We start from the raw sequence: 19,221 nt of genomic DNA, 5'->3' as shown, positions 1-19,221 counted from the left end.
ATGTGTGCCATATTCCACTTGTTCTTTCTTCGCCGGTGCCCCCCCCCCTTACAATATGGCAATCGGTTTCGTTTGTTGGTTTGTTTGACTCTTGAGAATCCCGCGAGGAAGCCCACAGTCAGTTGTCATCGCTCATCGTTGAGATACTCGGTTGCCACCCGGCGACCGAAGACTAGCATTGCATATGATGCGTACAAAGCAAGCCCACCCTTGGTAATACATTATTTGCAACGTTTGTCGTAATGTTCTTGCGATAATTTTAGGATGCTCAAAACAACACGCTCGATACTTACATTTCGGGCTAAATTATAAACACTGTCAGAGTCCAACTCTTAATATATCGTTTTGTTATTGCTAAGAAAAGGAACTGATGCCTGCTCATTTGTAAAATAAATTGTCAGTAGTCTAAGCGTTTGTCTGTTTGAAAGCGATGTATTTCATATTTGACCATTTTGAAATATGACTGCTAGCCTATTTGATAGTCACGTTTGAAACAGACAGTTTTTCTCTCTGGCAGGAATGGGTTCCAGTGACAAAGGACAGTGCCGTAATGTAGACATCTCAGAATTTCTGCCGAGAGTACGATTCAAAGAATAGCGTCCCTTCTGTTCAATGACAACGTTTCCATTACGCTCACTTACGACGTTTCAATTTTAAGTTGACAGTGCTGTTGCACGCTTTATAGCCTACATGGGGTTACAATTTATGCGAGAGAATTACAATCAATATTTAAATAATCCAGCTGATTATGTCGGGCTCGTTGCCGCGTAGCTTTTCTCCGTAATTGGAAACTGAAAACGTGCAGAACGTAGGCCACTCAACCGCAGGACAGAGGACATGAAATGTATATATTTCACCATGGTCGCGCGGGTCCAGCTCGTGCAGACCGCGTAGCGTAGCAGCGCGTGTCACGTGTCGCCCGATGTTTCAGGAATTCTTGATAGCTACGTCACATGATAGTGTGTTTCTCCGTCGCATCGGTTTTCATCTCTTCCTCTCTAGTTTCCGGCGTCATGTGAAGGGGGCGTCTAGTTTTCCCCCCCTCCTCCCCTACTCTCTCTCTCCCTCTCCAGTCGGGACCCTCCCCCGCCAAGCTTCCCCAGCTTATCGGCGGCGAGTGTATGGGGAAAGCGGGCGCTCCCTGTAGCGGCTCCAGCGGGATAGTGTCATTCCTCACCGCGGTGCCCTGTTTATCCTGTAAGCCTCAACCTGCGGCGGACCGGAGGATGAGCGACCAGGGGAAGGGCTCGGCATCCACTACTGCCGGGGCCCCGGCTCCCGGGTCGGACACTTACAAAGGCTGGCTATTTAAATGGACTAACTATCTGAAGGGATATCAGCGCCGATGGTTCGTCCTCAGCAACGGCCTGCTGTCATATTACAGGTACATCGCTGGCGTGTGGGTTAAATGTGGGTATAAAACTGTTCTGAAGATGTCAACTGCATTTTTTATGACTTGTCGGTTAGCTTGCTAGCAAGCTAAGTGGTGCTGAAATTGTTACATGGCTTGCTAGCTTTGGTTGTTTTATTTTATTTTATTTTTTTTTTGTTTGTTTTGTTTTTTTTGCAGTTAAGCATTTAAAACATGCATCCATCGTATTTGGGAGGTGCAGAAAGTTAGCTTGTCAGTTAGCTCGCTGGTGCTGTGGCGAGCTGCATGTTTGTTTCCAGCGTCAGCACACAACTTGTCATGCACGCAACTTCTCCCGGCTAGCTATCGAGCTAGCTATTTTCTGCTGCATTTCGAGACGACGTCAGTCTGCTCCGTCCACGATTCCGTGGCACGATTTCAAGGCCTCTGTTGCGCGCACAGTTTTTGATGGAGAGCTAGCTGACCAAATACATGGCAAATATTATGATCTCCGTGTTCCGTAGTTGCACACATCAATGGAGTCGATTTTATTGCTAGTGAGCTAGCTAGAAAATATACTAAGGTAGTCTGCCAGCAGGCTCACGTAATTTTAAAAATTCACCGGTGGGGAAAAAAAATCGATTGCTGAGACAGGAACCACTCAAATGTGTCACGCGTCATTATAGTTATTTAAGGAATATAGGTAGCTAGACGGGATGCGTGCATTAACTTCTCAAATGATGTAATCAAATTAAAGTCGATATCGATTGATGGGATTGTCGGAAACCTGAATAGCTAACGCGTACGCGAAACATTTGTTTTACAGTTGTCACCTGTATGCACTGGGTAAATGACACCTGTTGTTGAGGTACCTCTTGGACGGGAGTCATATTTCGCTTAGCCCTTCGAAAGGGGGCGGGGGCCGGCCGGGGCGGGGGGGGTGGGGGTGTAGACTGTCACTCCGGCAACCGTCATTTTCTGCCAACACCGTTCTCCGTTGCCAATTAATTGGTTTATTAGTGCCTGCAGGCGTGCTCCCTTGAGTTTCACGGTCTTGTCAGACAACCGCTACCGCAGTCCAGGGAGCACAAACGTGTTCGTGTCTGCACGAGACTAAATGCAATATTGTAATAACGATTTAATTATTTAATTGGGACAGAGTAATATTTCGACAAACGGAAGTATGCATGGAGCTGCTTTGCTGTACAGCTGCCACACGGTATGCAAACAGGAACCTTACATTACAAAGCAAAGCAGCATTTTCCATGGGGAACAAACCGATGTGGGCTAACTGGTTCATTGAGAATGGGCCTCTTTGAATACATCAGCTCCCCTACGCGAAATTGTCTGAACATTTTTGCATTTAAAACGGGTTTACGGTGTGTATTCCAATCCACGAATGTCTGAAAACTGAGATGCATTTTAAACATAAAACAGCGAAAATCAAGTTTCGTCTAGACAGTGTTAGTTCTAAGTGGCCTGCCTGGTTGTGTACACTGACTGGCCAATGTGTATTCACGCTTTGTGTACACAATAAAATGTTCAACATTAATTCCCCACAAACAGTGTTTTGTATAAGTCCACAAGGGTTAAAATGTACTCTTATCAGTTACCAGTGTAACAGTTGTTGATTTAACACTAAGGCTTATGCTGTGTATGGAGCACACCTAGCCTATTCACTGCTGGATTACTAATTTGGAATAGGGTTGGAAAAAAAAAAAAACAACAGCATCTTTTATTTTGTGTGAGATTAATGGACCGTTGATCCCCACCATATTCACTGGGGGGCCTCTGAGGACCGTAGTAACCAGTCGGCTATTTTTACCCCCTGCCACAGTCACACATCTGAGAGGGAGAGGTGGACTAATTTCTGTCCTGTTTTTGTTCCGGGTGCTTCTGTTGTGGGCCCCGTTCGGTTTGGGCGACCCCCAGCGTTGGGCTCAAGGTGGCCGGACGTCCTGTTCGGGAGAACAGGTTAGGGAGATTCGCCAGTGTCCTGTGACCGTGTGTGTCCTGCCTATCCTGCCCGTCCTGTCCCGTAACCTATCCCTGTCCTCACCTGTCCTCCCTGTCCGACCTGTAACTGTACCTGCCCCTGTCCCCTGTCATCCCTGTACCCTGTCCCTGTACCCTGTACCCTGTAACTTGTACCCTGTCCCGTCCCTTGTCCCATACCCTTCCTGTCCCTACCCCTGTCTCCTGTCTCCTCCCTGTCCCCTGTCCCTTCCCCCTGTCCCCTGTCCCTGTCCCCTGTCCCCTGTCCCCTGTCCCCTGTCCCCTCGCTCTGTTAATGGAGCATTGTGCCAGAAGGTGACTGGTCTCGTGATGTAAGGCTTGCTTGGGCACAGAGGCAGTGGCGCGAGCGGATCATCTCACAAAGTACAGCCTGAACAATGAGGTGTGTGTGTCGGGGGGAGGGGGTGTGTGTGTGTGTGTGTGTGTGTCGGGGGGAGGGGGGGTGTGTGTTTGTGTGTGTGGTGGGGTGTGTGTGTGTGTGTGTTTATGTGTGTGTGTGTGACTCCTGGATATTACTGCTCATTTCCAACTGACTTGAATTCCCCCTCCCTCCCCCAAGCATTCACTTTTAGGGAAGCTAAATAACATTTGCGGGCAGGTAAAAGCGGATAATTCCCCCCCCCCTCCCTCCCCAGAACATTATGATTGTGAGGAAGTTAGTCATTTACGGAGTGGGTGAGACGCTCCGTGCGTCAGCGAGTCACGTCAGCATGTTTACCTTCCCCTCTGCTTTAGAAGCCCTGACAGGCAGAACGACCGTAGGGTGTACCACATGACCATAGAGGTTACCAAGAGGCCACAGAATGAACCGTGCGACCATAGAGCTTACAGAGAGGCCATAGAGCGTACCGCATGACCATAGAGCTTACAGAGAGGCCATAGAGCATACCGCAAGACCATAGAGCTTACAGAGAGACCGTAGAGCTTACAGAGAGCCAAGAGCTACCACCACCATAGAGCTTACAGAGAGGCAGCCGTAGACAGTACCGAGGACCATAGAGCTTACAGAGAGGCCATAGAGCTACATGAGCTAGAGAGCTAGAGCGTACCATGCGACCATAGAGCTTACCGAGAGGCCATAGAGTCGACACTAGACTACGACGACTAGAGATACAAGAGGCTGTAGAGCGTCCATAGACCATAGAGTTACAGAGAGGCCTGTACCCACGCAAGTTCCGACCCAGATCCGTATGACCATAGAGTGCACAGAGAGGCTGTAGAGCGACGAGGGCCGAGCGCCCCGCACGTAGAGCGTCACTCGTAGAGCGTACCGAGAGGCTCCACGCTCCGCCAGACTCGGGCCCTTCCCCTCCCCACACGCAAGCGCCATCCTCGGGCTCTGCCCAGCTCACCTCTCCCCGTCCCGCTGAATTATTCATGCTGGCGCGGGTGTTTGGTGCTCTTATTAATAGGGCTGGCACTGCCACCCTGACTGCCAAAAAAGGGGGGGAGGGGTATCCTTGACCCTCTTTATTTATTTATTTTTTTAAAAGCGGAAGTGGTGTGAAGTAATGGCAGAAGATTGTTGAAAACTGGGTTTTTAAGAAACGTCGGATTGCAAATTTTTAATGAATATGGTCACTAAATAATTAATGATGCACCTGCGCTGTATATCCTGATTATATTGCTTTTTTGGGAAACCACTAATATTGGCAGGATCCAATGCTGCAGATAATCCTCTTATGCACAGTCAATAAAATGTGGGTAGTGCCTCATCTTAAAAATAAGTGAAACGCTACCCAAATGCACCTGGTTTGAGTGCCTATTTGCTGATCCTATCTTCCCCGATAGATTTATTTTATTTCTGCGTCAGCAACACTGCCTTGCGCATTACGTCCCCCAAAGTGGACATTTCTTTACCAGTAAAGTTTTTTTTTAAAAGCTGGAGATTAGGGAACATGCTGTAGACGTCCGCCGATTTGGCTTTTTCTCCTGAAAGTCCCCAGTGCAGCTGTTTGTTTCAGCCGTTTGCTGGGCTGCCTGCTGCTTCACATCAGTTAGTAGGAGTGAGCAAGCAACACTGTCCACATCCTGTCAGAGCAGAGTACACACACTACAGGCCAGGTGTGTGAATAGTTCAGTGTGTACGGCCATATAAAATCTTAACGGGCTGTCGTAGGTAAAATGGCGCTCGCATCGTTGTCCTCCTTGCGGTCCGTCTCTATGGTTACCTGCAGGCCGCCGCCCCGTCTCCCAGGTGACCCTAACCCCCCCCCCCACCTTCACCACTGTCTCTCCTGTCCGTCATAGAGAGGCGTAAATTAGTGACGAGGGGAATGGCTCTCCTCCCGGCCGACATTTTTATTTTTTTTGTGCGTGTGGGGCTTAGTCTCCCCCTTCCCGAATTTTAATTCGCTGAGTGACTTCGCCTCTCAGGTTTAACTTTCTCATCCTGCTTATTCGCGGCTCTCTGTGGAAATCCCACTTAGAGCCTTAATGGAGATTACAGAGCATTAGCCGTGTAGCCCAACCGAGAATCCCCGTATCAGCACCGGAGCTGCTGCTGCTGCTAGCACGTTAGCCCGTTAGCCTGTTCAACCCTTAATGGAGATTATAGTGCATTAGCTATGTAGCCCAACCAAGAATCCCCGTATCAGCACCGGAGCTGCTGCTAGCACGTTAGCCCGTTAGCCCGTTCAACCCTTAATGGAGATTATAGTGCATTAGCTATGTAGCCCAGCCGAAAAGCTCCGTATCAACACCGGAGCTTCTGCTGCTGCTGCTGCTAGCACATTAGCCCGTTAGCCCGCTCAGCTGGTACACGTACAGGTGGGCCCGGACCCCCCGCGCCCCCATGCAGCACTGAGTCTGTGGGACAGCCGGAGCTGTGTGTGGGGGGGTGGGGTGGGGGGCGGTGTGTGAGTGCTGGAAAGTCCAGATCACCGGTCCCACGGCCTAATATCAGTAATGGAGGGGTGGGGGGGGGGGATTTGCTCCCTTTGCAATCTTATCTCGGGTGGCGCGAGGCAGACCATGGTGGCGCTCGAAATGCAGCCAACCGTCTCTGCCCCCTGCCAGCCTGGGATACGGGAAACCAGAACCACCAGAACCATCAGATCCATCAGATCCACCAGAACCACAGCACTGCTGTGATGGTCTGCCTCATCTCTGTCTCGTGCCCTTTCTGGAATACAGGAACCCAGAACCATCAGAACCATCAGAACCCTCAGAACCATCAGAACCTACATCGCTGTAATGGTCTGCTCCCTTAACATTCTGTCTGGTGCCTTGTCGTCCTTGTTATTCTCGTCTCGTCTCTTTCCTTTGCTCCTTTGGCTTCTCTCTCCTGTCTGTCATCTGCTTTTGTCTCTCTCTCCTCTCTCTCTCTCTCTCTCTTTCTCTTCTGCCTGTCATCGACTTCGGTCTATCCCTGCTCTCTCTCTCTCCCCCTCCCTCTCTCCTGTCTCATCTCTCTCTCTGCTGTCTGTCATCTGCTTTTGTTTCTCCCTCCTCTCTCCCTCTCTCTCTCTCTTTCTGTTTCTCTCTCTGCTGTCTGTCGTCTGCTTTTGTCTCTCTCTCTCCCTCTCTCCCTCCCTCCCTCTCTCTCCCTCTCTCTCCCTCTCTCTCTCTTGCTCTCTCCCTCTCACTCTCTGCCCTTGGCTGTGCTTGTTGTTGAAGGTGTCTTCTATTCTCCCTCTCTCTCTCTCTCTCTCTGTCTCTCTCTGTCTCTCTGTCTCTCTCTCTCTCTCTCTCTGCCCTTGGCTGTGCTTGTTGTTGAAGGTGTCTTCTATTCTCTCCTGCCCCAGATCTGTGGATGTGTGTTTTATGCGGATGTGTGCTCAAACGAACGACAGGTAAAGCTCTTGCGTCCCGCGCCGCGAAAACGGACGCCTCTAAGCTTCTTGGCTGAGCCAATCCCCTTTAAGCGCTTCACCTGGGCCCCGCCTCCCCCCAAGGCCACGCCCCCTAGCTCAGGGCCCAGCGGGTTTCTGCATCGCTGTTAAAAAGCTCGGAGGCCTGGGCCCGCCCGGAGAGCGGAAGCCTGGAGCGATTTCGGAACGCCGGGCTTTTCCTGCGGAACGTGGCCGTGCATGAGCACTGCTCCGGAATGCCGGACTGACGCGGGGGGGGGGTCGGGCACGAGGTGCGGGGTGGGGCTGGAGGGGGGCAATGCCAGGGGATTACCACCGCATGAACACCGGGGACTCAGACTGGCTTAGCTGTGCCACATAGCCACGTAGCGGGGCGACATAGCTCAGGAGGTAAGACCGATTGTCTGGCAGTCGGAGGGTTGCCGGTTCAAACCCCGCCCTGGGCATGTCGAAGTGTCCTTGAGCAAGACACCTAACCCCTAACTCCTAACTGCTCTGGCGAATGAGAGGCATCAATTGTAAGCGCTTTGGATAAAAGCGCTATATAAATGCAGTCCATTTACCATTTACCGTCAGTGTCACCTGACCGCCTAACCTCACCAGTGCTTAGAGATGGCCTTCGGCCTGGCCGTGTCCTGTGAGTGAAAGCACAGGAATCTGATTGGCCGATCGGCGGCCTCTTGAGCTCATCTGATGTACCGGTGTTGCTGAGAATGTAAAATGCATGCATGATCTCATCACCCCCCCTTCCTCCTCTGTCTCTGTTGGCGAGATGTTGGGATGGACGCACAGTCTTTGGGAGGTCTGAGCTGGTGGCTCAGGCTGCATGACAGGAGAGAGTTGGGTCCCTGTGGCAGAGTTAGGGTTGGGTCCCTGTGGAAGGGTTAGGGTTGGGTCCCTGTGGAAGGGTTAGGGTTGGGTCCCTGTGGAAGGGTTAGGGTTGGGTCCCTGTGGAAGAGTTAGGGTTGGGTCCCTGTGGAAGGGTTAGGGTTGGGTCCCTGTGGAAGGGTTAGGGTTGGGTCCCTGTGGAAGGGTTAGGGTTGGGTCCCTGTGGAAAGGTTTGGGTTGGGTCCCTGTGGTTCATCCTCTCCCACTGTGTCACCATGGGGAAAAAAAGCCCCAGCCACACTTTAAGAATAGTGGACGGTGTGTTATAGAAGTTATTGTGTCTTGTTTTATTGCTTAAAACAGTCTTTTTTTCTTCTCTGGTTTGTACTCCATGCACCTTCATAGTTCAGCAGAGTAGCAACAGAGTCCCTTGTTTTTTCCACTGTGTCACCATCTCACCCCCCCCCCCCCCCGTGCTTGGCTACCTGAGCTGGGCCCGCCTCTGTTGCACATTCAGTCCTGTTCTTTCCAGCCTCCTGCTTTGCTTGACTGACCTTCCTGTCCCAAAATCTACAACCCCAAAGTCCCACCCCCCACTCCCCCCCAACCATTCAGAAATCTCCGCTCCTACAAGCCACGCCCCCCCACTCCCCTTACTGCAAACCCCCTTCAAACATTCAAAAATATATATATAACCTTAGCAATGACAATTGATTTTAAAAATAAAAATGTTTAAGTTGTGTTCTGCAGGCAGATTGAATTTGGAAACGGAGAGCCGTTTCTTTGTTGTGGCTCATGTCATTCAGCTGTGATGTACTCTGTTTTCTCTGGCTGTGAAAGGTGCCTCTGTCTGGCCTCGAGCGACAGTCTCTCTCTGTGTTTGGTTGCGGCCCCTGTCTGTGTGGCCCCTCTCTCTGGGGCCCCGTCTGTGGGGCCCCTGCTGAAGCAGCTCGCTGATCCGGCTCCCTGAGCTCTTGCTCCTGTTTGTGTGATTGGCAGAGCGAGGCAGAGAGGCAGCTGGTCCAGGCAGTCGCAGGCAGGTGTCAGAAACAGAGGGTAATGCTGCAGCCTACATGCACACTGTATACTACATGCTACACACTATGCACACTATGTACTACACATATACACACTGCACATACTGTACACTATGCACGTTATATACTACAGACTACACATACTACACATACAAACATATGTATAGTACTGTATACTACAAATATGTACACTATGCCTGCTGCACACTATGCACACTACACGCTACACACTATGCACGCTATATATTACACATATTCATACTGCACACTATACACGCTTCACACTGTACACTCTACATTCCTGTTGCACACGGCACGCTACACACACGTGTTCACAAAAACTGTAACATGCTCTGCCGGACCATTACAGACTTACAGTCACAAACGCTCTCTCCACCAAGGTGCTCACATACACACACATGGACCCACACACACACACACACACACACACACATCCTACAGCGCACTATATCACCAACAACAACACCACACCACACACACGTCTGCGCCTGTATAGCCGCCTGGTAAACTGCTGTTTGAGTAAATGGCTTGAAAGTGTATTCATCAGATAGAGAGAGAGAAGCTGTAATGAGTTCGGCGCGATCCAGCAGAGCTGAGCCGTTTCTCTAAGCGAGCGGATTAGGCCGTCGACGTCAGACGGCGGAGAGGAGCGTTATCTGATCTGCTTGCGTCTGATTGGCTCGTCAGTTGTGGCGGGAGCACGTCGCCATTCGCGTCCTCTCCGCCGTCCTCCCGCTCACCTGGAGCCCGGCTGACTCACCTGGCGGCCCGGGACACCTGAGCTGTGGGCGGGGTTTTCAGTCTGTGGGCGGGGTTTCCAGTCTGTGGGCGGGGTTTTCTATGGGCGGTCTGTCTGTGGGCGGGGTTTTCTGTCTGTGGGCAGGGTTTTCCGTCTGTGGGTGGGGTTTTCAGTTTGTGGGCGGGGTTTACAGTTTGTGGGGGGGTTTTCAGTTTATGGGCGGGGTTTTCCGTCTATGGGCGGGGTTTTCAGTTTGTGGGTGGGGTTTACAGTTTGTGGGCGGGGTTTTCACTCTATGGGCGGGGTTTTCAGTTTGTGGGCGGGGTTTTCCGTCTGTGGGCGGGGTTTTCCATCTGTGGGCAGGGTTTCCAGTCTGTGCGCAGAGCATCTTGGATTTGAGAGTCTGGCGATCCAGCGGACGTTTTTTTTTGTAACGGCCTTCGGTGGCACCGCGCTGGTGTTTGTTTTCCTCGCGGCTTGGCAGTATGTGTGATGTCAACATCAATATCCTCTCATTGTGGCTGCTGGTCCATTCAGGGGGCCTTTTGGCTGCCTGTTATTTGAGGATGTAAGATGATGTGGGCTGCGAAACGCTACTCGCGAAGCGGTGAGATTTACATATTAAGGCTCCGGGGGGAATGATTGCGTGCTTCCGGAATGTGAAAATCCCATTCCTCAGAAACCGTTTGGACCCCATTAATTTACTGCAGCTCAAATCTAACGGGCGTGAAAAGATCAACAGTCTTTCTATTTTTGGCATTTGCATCGAAGGGATTTTTTTTGTTTGTTTGTTTGTTTGTTTTTTTTGCAGTCTTAACAATAAAACCTAATCCTGGCGAACAGCCTGTTTAATAGGAGCCGGGGGTGAGCGCTGTGGGTCTGTTTAAAGTAAAGCCCCTAATCCAGCGACTCCCCAACACTGCGGGCCAGGACCCAGCAGTGGGCTGTGGGCGGGGCTTAAGTGGAACGTCAGGTGACCCAGTAGAAAAGTCCCTTGCTGTAGCGCATATTAATCTCTTTCTGTGGCCGGTCCACACCAGGTAAATACTGCAGGGCTGGGTCTGGCTAATCCCATATCTGAACACAGCGTTTAAAAGGCGGTGTTTTTAGTAACGGGGTCACAGAAGACGGAGTGTGACTCATTAAAGTGGGTCGCGGGAACCTGAAGGTTCTAGAACCGGCGCCCTAAAATCTAGCGCCTGCTCGCCTCTCTTTGTTTGTGTCAAGTGTTCAGGTCTCCCTCCCAACATCCCCGCAGTGCCTCCCTCTCTCTCTATTAACCCCTTTAAGGCGTGAGATCACGAATATGTGATTTAGAATGTTCTTGACTGAACATTCTAAAGCTGATTGGTACCGTTATAATGGAAAGCAATGGAGCTCTAGAACAGTGACCTAGAATTTTGAATAAACATTCCAAAAAAAAGAAGTGCTCTTCAAAGGGTTGGGTTTCATTTTCTCCTTCCGTCCGTCTGTCCCGCTTGCCAGCGCATGTCTTGCGCTCCTGCTCTGGGTGTGGGGGGGGGGGGACTCGATCTGGGTTTGGGGGGGGACCCGCCCTGCTCGAGTGCCCTGTAGCACGTAACTGTCCTGGCCCCGCCCCAGCGGGCCCCCCCAGAGAGAGAAGGGAGGGGTGAAGTTGGAGGTTTGGCATATAGCTTGTGACTGCCTAACATTGGTCTTAGGTTACTGCGGTCTCACGAACTCTGAGTAGAGGTCATGTACACATACACACACACACGCGCGCAGGCACACGCACGCACGCACACACACAGACACACGCACGCAAACACGAACACGTGCGGGCACACACGCACACACTTACAGTGCATATGCACACACACTTTCATACACTGACAAATAAACAAAAGCACGTGCGCACATACGCACACACACACCCTTATTTCCATCTTTATTCCTTTATCTTTCTTTGTAGCTGATGTTTCTCACTTTTTCATCACCCCCCCCCCCCCCCCCCGCTCTGTTCTCCTTTGGTTTTTTTCTGTCCTTCGTGTCAATACCCCCCCCACCCTCCCTCGGTCACGCTTGCACAATGGGGACGAGCACGCTGCTCATATGTTTACACCGTGCTCTCTCAGTGTGCAAGCAGAGAGAATGACATCATCGTATGACATCATCACGGTGGAAGAGCCCTCTGTGTGCAGAAAGCGCATCTCAGGTTTTATGCTGGGAGGCCGCAGGAGGTGGCAAAGCGATTAAATGGGCATTAAATTAAAATGAATTTAATTTCGTTTAATTAAGTGGACATTTCCCTCATTTGTGTGTGTTTTGCGGTCTTATTCGGGTTTAATCGGTCCACTTTTCTTAGAACTAGAAGGTGCAGATCTTTGTCCGCGGGAGTTAAATTGCCAATAGAATTTGAATGCTTAATTATGAACGGATCAATGTGTTTAATTTACAGGCTTGCATAACACAAATTGTTAATATTAGATTATTTAAGATTGCAAACTCAAAATGGTGCCGTTTTACTTCCTCGGATTAAATCGGACCAGAAGTTGACAGGAGATGCCCTTTTAAAATGTTTCCTGTAAAGATATGGAGTTGCGTTTCCCTGTGAAGGGCCGGTAGCTTGGAATAGATCTTTCAGTATTCAGCTATCGTCCGTTGCGGATGTTTTGCTGCTGGTAGTTTTTTTTTGTGCCTAATTGTAAAACTTACCCTCAGGTCTTAATCAGGAATTGGCAGTCAGTCTACTCTATTTTCAGACTTAATTGCCATAATTAAGAAAGGGATGCTGTTTGTTCATTTTAACATATGTAGATTTTTGTCGTCTGAGTGCTGATTTTTTCGTGGGTAAATAACACTGACGTTAAAAAACAATGCCGTATTTAAAATTATGTTTTTAAATTATTTTGACAGGACGTTCCTTTCTCCCCGGTCTCCGTGATCCAGGTTTTCTCTAAACTGTAAATTGCTTCCCGCCGGTGTCACGATCACAAAGCAGCCCCTCGCGCAGTCAGCTGGTGATCGATCGATAGCTGTCATCCAGACCCCAGTTTAACCCTTTGGGTACACGCTGTCAAAACTGCCAGTGTTCTGTGGGGATTTAGTGCTGTCTAAAGGACTGAAGTATTTCAAGTTATTATTTCACGAAGATCCTGCTATTATAATAGCACAGTACCAGTACCAGTAAAACTCATTAAGGACCCATAATCGTTTGAGGACTAATGATGGATGATCCACAAATCAACGCTTGTTGCCCTGGGCAGGTTTGCCGTTCTTATTCAGTGCAATGTGGCAATAATACATTTTTAATTCGCGTTTTCCACTTAAATAGTGAAATTAGGAATTTTACTATTTTAATGATGCCCGTTGCCATTGTCTAAAATATTATCGCAGATTATCCCTTATTGTAGAATAAGCAAATAAGCACTAATGACCAAGCGGAATTGGTAATTAAATATTTATAGCATTGCAAATCCTTCACGAAAATTAACTGAAAAATTGTAGAGAGTAAAATGTGTGTTCTCTCTGTTAGCCAGCTCATTCGAAAATGTGCAGTATCTTAAACGACCAAGGATTGACATTGCTTTATACCTTCTATCATGTCTGAACAGAAGTATTATAAAGAAATATCCTGAGCGGTCTGAACAGAAATATTATAATATAATAAAAAAGGTTTTATTTGTGAGGAGGAAGTGCGAAACGAAGTTTAATCTGAAGCATCCGTGTATTATACGCCTGGTGTTCAGTGGTGGATTGAGGGAGCGTGTTGGGGGGGGGGGGACCTGCAGTGTGTGCAGAATAGACGACTGAACATCCGTCTCTGTAACCAGGACATTAACGCAGTAATTTGTTGGATTGCGCCAGGCCTGTTATGATTGGAGTCTCTTTATCTCTTCGGTAAGTGCTTCATCGCGGCAGATGTACGTGTATTTCTGGAGAAAGGCTGTGGAGGCACGAGTAATGGGTTTCTGCTGAGACTACAGGCCCTGAAAGGTCTCTGTTTATGTGCGATTATACCCCTGAACCAGACCACTACGCTATCTCCATCAGCCGGTGTTTATCCCCTCCCGGGGCAGTGTGTCCCGTGCGTTTGGGTTGACTTTGATCTTCGCCGATACCCATCGATTTTACAGCGCGGGGGACGGGGAGCAGTTGTGGAAACGGTCTTGGACGAATTTGAAACGGAACGAGAATGCGGGGGAAAAAAACACTCGCTCACCCACACCCAAACACAAACGCAAATCATTTCCAAAAGGTGCACGTAATCGTAGACGATTTTTTAAAAATGTAACCACAGAAACCGCTTGATCGTTGGTGACATTGTTTTGCAGTTATTTGCTATTTTTAGGTGTTTGAGGTCACGGGGAACAAATGTGTCTAGCACATTGTTGAATATTATTAGTATTAATTATTCTTATGCATTATTATCCTAACATTCCCCAGCGCCCCCCCCGGGCAGACCTACCTGCTCATGTATTCCAGTGATAACTCGGTGAGACACATGAACTCCCTGTTCTCACAGAAAATAGAAACTGCCGTTTCAACCCCGGTATAAATCACTGAGTGTTTACTTTGCGTTACACGGTGACATTAAATAATCCGGGACACGTTACACAGTGCAGCCCGATAACGTAAGTAATGGAAACTGCCGTCGAGGCGTTGATAACGGTTAGATTGTATATGGCGGTTGAGTGTTTGAATGATAAAAATCCCTGTGCTTGTGTTTTTCCTGGCTGTTAAAAGGGTTGTGTCTCTTGTGTGAGGGGACCTTCACGGTCCACAGTTACTTTGTCCTCTCAACACCTCGCTCAGGATTGTGATACCCGGCCGTGATATCAAAGCCAGCTCATTACGTGTCAAAGTAAAACTGACCCAGGGTCGCGATGCCCAACCTGGATATCGAAGCCGAAACATTATGTCACAGAGTACAGCTGACCCGGGATCAGAGTTTTGGCGGACGCTGACGCTCGGGAGGTCCTGCAGTTCCCCGGCTTTGTTCTGCGCTGGAGTCTGGCAGCTCCGCCGGGTCTGTTTGTGCTTTTAGCTCCTTCATTGTTTGCCGCTCTGTGCTCTCCGGCACACTGATTCACAAAGGCCCCGCTGTCCCGCTTTCTCTGGCCCAGAATGCAGTGCGCCGTCGCGCAGCGCAAACTCCCCCACTCACTCTCTCTCTCTCACACACACACACACAGTCTCACACATCCTCTAACACACTGTCTCACACACACACACAGTCTCACACATGCTCTAACACACTATAACACACACACACACACACAGTCTCACACACGCTCTAACACACTGTCTCACACACACACACACATGCTCTAACACACTGTAACACACACACACACTCTCTCTCTCACACACACACAGTCTCACACATGCTCTAACACACTGTAACACACACATGCTTTAACACACTGTCACACACACACACACTCTCTCTCTCTCTCACACACACACACACAGTCTCACACACGCTCTAACACACTGTAACACACACACACACACAGTCTCACACACAATCTAACACACTGTAACACACACACACACACACACGCATAGACAGATGCATTATCATATGTGTAAGCCCGAATCCCCACAGAGACAGACAGTAATACTGTGGGTCACTCCACGGTTCCATGTCCACAAACATACGTTTTGTGTGAGATACTTTGTCTGTGAACCGCTCACTAGTGAAACACAGTTTGCCATTGTTCAGGGGTGGTTACAGAACTGCGTTTGTGTGCATTGTGTGTCAGAGATCAGAGAACGTAGTTTAAAAACACCAGCACGTCTTTAATAACAAGCAGCCGTGTAGAAGGTGTGTTCTGGTTGGCTCCCACTCTTTGTAGCCAGGTTTAGCTGTCCTCTGACTGCCTGTCTAAAATTCTGACTTGTGCGTGGTCTGTCGGGCAGCTCGTTAGACGGCTGTGCGGGAGAGTTGGGGCTTCGCGGCCTGTCCTCACACTAGCATCGGGCCCGAACAACCCTCTCTGAACACCGACCGCTACGACATGACCCAACGCTCCTCTCCCCTCCTCTCCTCTCCTCTCCTCTCTCCTGTCCGTATGTCCATCTGCGTGTCTGTCTGCGTGTCTCTCTACCCCCCCCCCCCCCCTGACCCCTGACCTCCCCAGGACGCAGGCAGAGATGGCGCACACCTGCCGCGGCACCATTAACCTGGCCACGGCGCACATCGACACGGAGGACGCCTGCAACATCGTGCTCAGCAGCGGCGGGCGCACCTACCACCTGAAGGCCGGGTCCGAGGTGGAGCGGCAGCGCTGGATCACCGCCCTGGAGCTGGCCAAGGCCAAGGCCATCCGCATGATGCGCGACCAGTCCGGTGAGCCACTGTCCGTCCCTCTCTCTCTCTCTCCCTCTCTCTCTCTCTCCTCTCACCTTTCTCTATTCCTCTCTCCTCTCTCTCTCTCCTCTCTCTATTCCTCTCTCCTCTCTCTCCTCTCTCTTCCTCGCTCTCTCTCTTCCCTCTCCCTCGCTCTTCTCTTCCTCTCTTCCTCTTTCTCTCTCTTCTCTCTTTCCCTCTCTTCCGTCTCTCTCTCTCTTTCCTTCCTCTCTCTCTTTTTCTTCTGTTCCGCTCTCTCCTCGCCTTCTCCTTCTCTCTCTTTCCTCTTCCTCCTCTCTTCTCTTATCTCTTATCATCCCTCTCTCTCTACGCTTCCTCTCGTCTGCTCTTCAACCAACAAAATCCTTCTGTCTGCCATTTTGCTGCACCCCTCGTTGCCACTTGTATTCCTCTTATCCGCTTCCAACTGCTGTCTGCGATATAGCTGCCCTGTTAGTGCATACGCGCGTGCTCGTTACTTCAGCGGGCCGGTCTGCTCGTTACCCTTCAGCAGGCCGGTCTGCTCGATGTCAAGCGGCACTCAGCGTAATGAGCTGGATTCCATTACAGAACTGCAATTTGATTACAGGGGTTATAGAGAGGATCGATCCCACTGGTACGGGGTGCACTGTGGTATTGTGACATAGGGCTCATAGCGCACTGTGGTATTGTGACATAGGGCTCATAGCGCACTGTGGTATTGTGACATAGGGCAGGTAGCGCGCTGTGGTATCGTGATATAGGGCAGATAGCGCACTGTGGTATCGTGATATAGGGCAGATAGCGCACTGTGGTATTGTGATATAGGGCAGATAGCGCACTGTGGTATTGTGATATAGGGCAGATAGCGCACTGTGGTATTGTGATATAGGGCAGATAGCGCACTGTGGTATTGTGATATAGGGCAGATAGCGCGCTGTGGTATTGTGATATAGGGCAGATAGCGCACTGTGGTATTGTGATATAGGGCAGATAGCGCACTGTGGATGTGATATAGGCAGTGGCGCTGTGTATTGTATATAGGGCTAGGCACTGTCGCATTGTATAGGGCAGATAGGCGCTTGGTATTGTGATATAGGGCATAGGCACTGTGATGTGATATAGGCGGTTAGTCTGCCTGTTATGTGATATGCAATGCGCGTCTGGTATTGTGATATAGGGCAGATAGTGCACTGTCGCATTGTGATATAGGGCAGATAGTGCACTGTGGTATTGTGATATAGGGCAGGTAGCGCGCTGTGGTATTGTGATATAGGGCAGATAGCGCACTGTGGTATTGTGATATAGGGCAGATAGCGCACTGTGGTGTGTGATATAGGCAGATAGCGCTGTGGTATTGTATATAGGGCAATAGCGCACTGTGGTATTGTGATATAGGGCAGATAGCGCACTGTGGTATTGTGATATAGGGCAGATAGCCGCTGTGGTATTGTGAATAGGGCAGATAGCGCACTGTGGTATTGTGATATAGGCAATAGCGACTGTGGTATGTGATATGGCAGATAGCGCGCTGTGGTATTGTGATATAGGCAAGATAGCGCACTGTGGTATTGTGATATAGGGCAGATAGCGCACTGTGGTATTGTGATATAGGGCAGAGCGCACTGTGGTATTGTGATATAGGGCAATAGCGACTGTGGTATTGTGATATAGGGCAGATAGCGCGCTGTGGTATTGTGATATAGGGCAGATAGCGCGCTGTGGTATCGTGATATAGGGCAGATAGTGCACTGTGGTATTGTGATATAGGGCAGGTAGCGCGCTGTGGTATCGTGATATAGGGCTCATAGTGCACTGTGGTATTGTGACATAGGGCAGATAGCGCACTGTGGTATTGTGATATAGGGCAGAGATATGCAGGAGTATGAGGACAGGGGGCTATGTCATGCCATGTCTAAGAGGTGTCTAGAACATTCCGTCTCCTTAAGGAAGTGGGCTGTTTTACAAACCTTCAGGACATTATTTATGGCGGTTATTCTGCGCTTCTCCATGTGATACTGCACTCGCTCGCTCGCTCGCTCGCTCGCTCTGCAGCTGCACTTCAGCCCCAGGCGGTGGGGTCCCTCTGACATTTTAGAGTGGGGTGGGGCAGGGTATGAAATTGCACCGGGCTGATAAGTTCTATAACCGGCCGGCCTGTTACCTGGGTGGCCACAAGAGGGAGCCATATCAGCAGATTCTGAGAGGAATCGCAGAGACAAATCCCCCGTTGAAACTTTGACTTAAAAACGTGTGTTATCTAGATGGGTTGTTTTTCAGAGAGTGTTTTCCTGGTTTTGCTGTGATCTGCTGTGACCCGCATTTGACATTCAGGCCACGCCTCCCGTCCATCACTTCACTGCTGAAGGTGATGTCATCACTCTCCAGTCAGGGCTGGAGGTGTACAATCATTCTCTAGTGGCGGGGGGGGGGTGATGTCCATGTTCCTGACCCCCCAGCTCTGTGTGTGAGTCTCTCAGTGGGGGTGGGGTGTCCATGTTCCTCACCCTCCAGCTCTGTGGTGGTATCTATCAGATGTTGGAGGGGATGCATGTTCGACCCCCAGCTCTGTGTTGATCTCTCAGTGTGTGGAGGGGGGGTACGGTGCTGTTCCTGACCCCCCAGCTCTGTGTGTTCTGTCCATCAGTTTGTGGAGGGGTGTCCCTGTCCTCACCTCCAGTCTGTGTGGAGTCTCTCAGTGTGTGGAGGGGGGGGATGTCATGTTCCTGACCCCCCAGCTCTGTGTGTGAGTCTCTCAGTGGGGGGGGGGTGTCCATGTTCCTCACCCTCCAGCTCTGTGTGTGTATCTCTCAGTGTGTGGAGGGGGGGGGGGGGGGTGGTGGCGGTGGCGGTGATGGGTCTGGGGGGGGGGGGGTGGATCGGGTCCCTCAGAAGGCCCAGCCCCCGCGACTCTCTGCGTTGATTAAAGCGAAGCCCTCGTTAAGCACCGCTGTCTGTGTCAGGCGGCGTCGCCGCCGTGGGAAGCGCGGGCGCTGGATAAGCTCGCGGTCCGCTCCCCGCGTCCGTCAGGCTCTCTAACCAATCGGATCTGGACGATCAGCCACCTGTAACGATGCTCCGCGGGGCTTTGTTCTCGAACAGCGAGCAGCGCCGCGGATCCG

General features: G+C 50.3%; 1 protein-coding gene across 1 annotated transcript in view; it reads left to right on the top strand.

Moving 5' to 3' along the window:
* Positions 1 to 485: 485 nt before the first annotated feature.
* The window catches only part of osbp2b (oxysterol binding protein 2b), a 71,969-nt gene continuing 53,233 nt past the window's right edge, over positions 486 to 19,221 (top strand). Inside the window, 2 exon segments of the mRNA XM_064353496.1 lie at positions 486 to 1,384; positions 15,912 to 16,120. Coding sequence (XP_064209566.1) covers positions 1,122 to 1,384; positions 15,912 to 16,120 — 472 coding nt within the window. The 5' untranslated portion in view covers positions 486 to 1,121.

This window comes from Anguilla rostrata, chromosome 10 (assembly GCF_018555375.3).
Source record: "Anguilla rostrata isolate EN2019 chromosome 10, ASM1855537v3, whole genome shotgun sequence".
Lineage (NCBI taxonomy): Eukaryota > Metazoa > Chordata > Actinopteri > Anguilliformes > Anguillidae > Anguilla > Anguilla rostrata.
The sequence above is the reverse complement of the archived record's forward strand: the minus strand, read 5'-3'. Positions and strand labels throughout refer to the sequence as shown.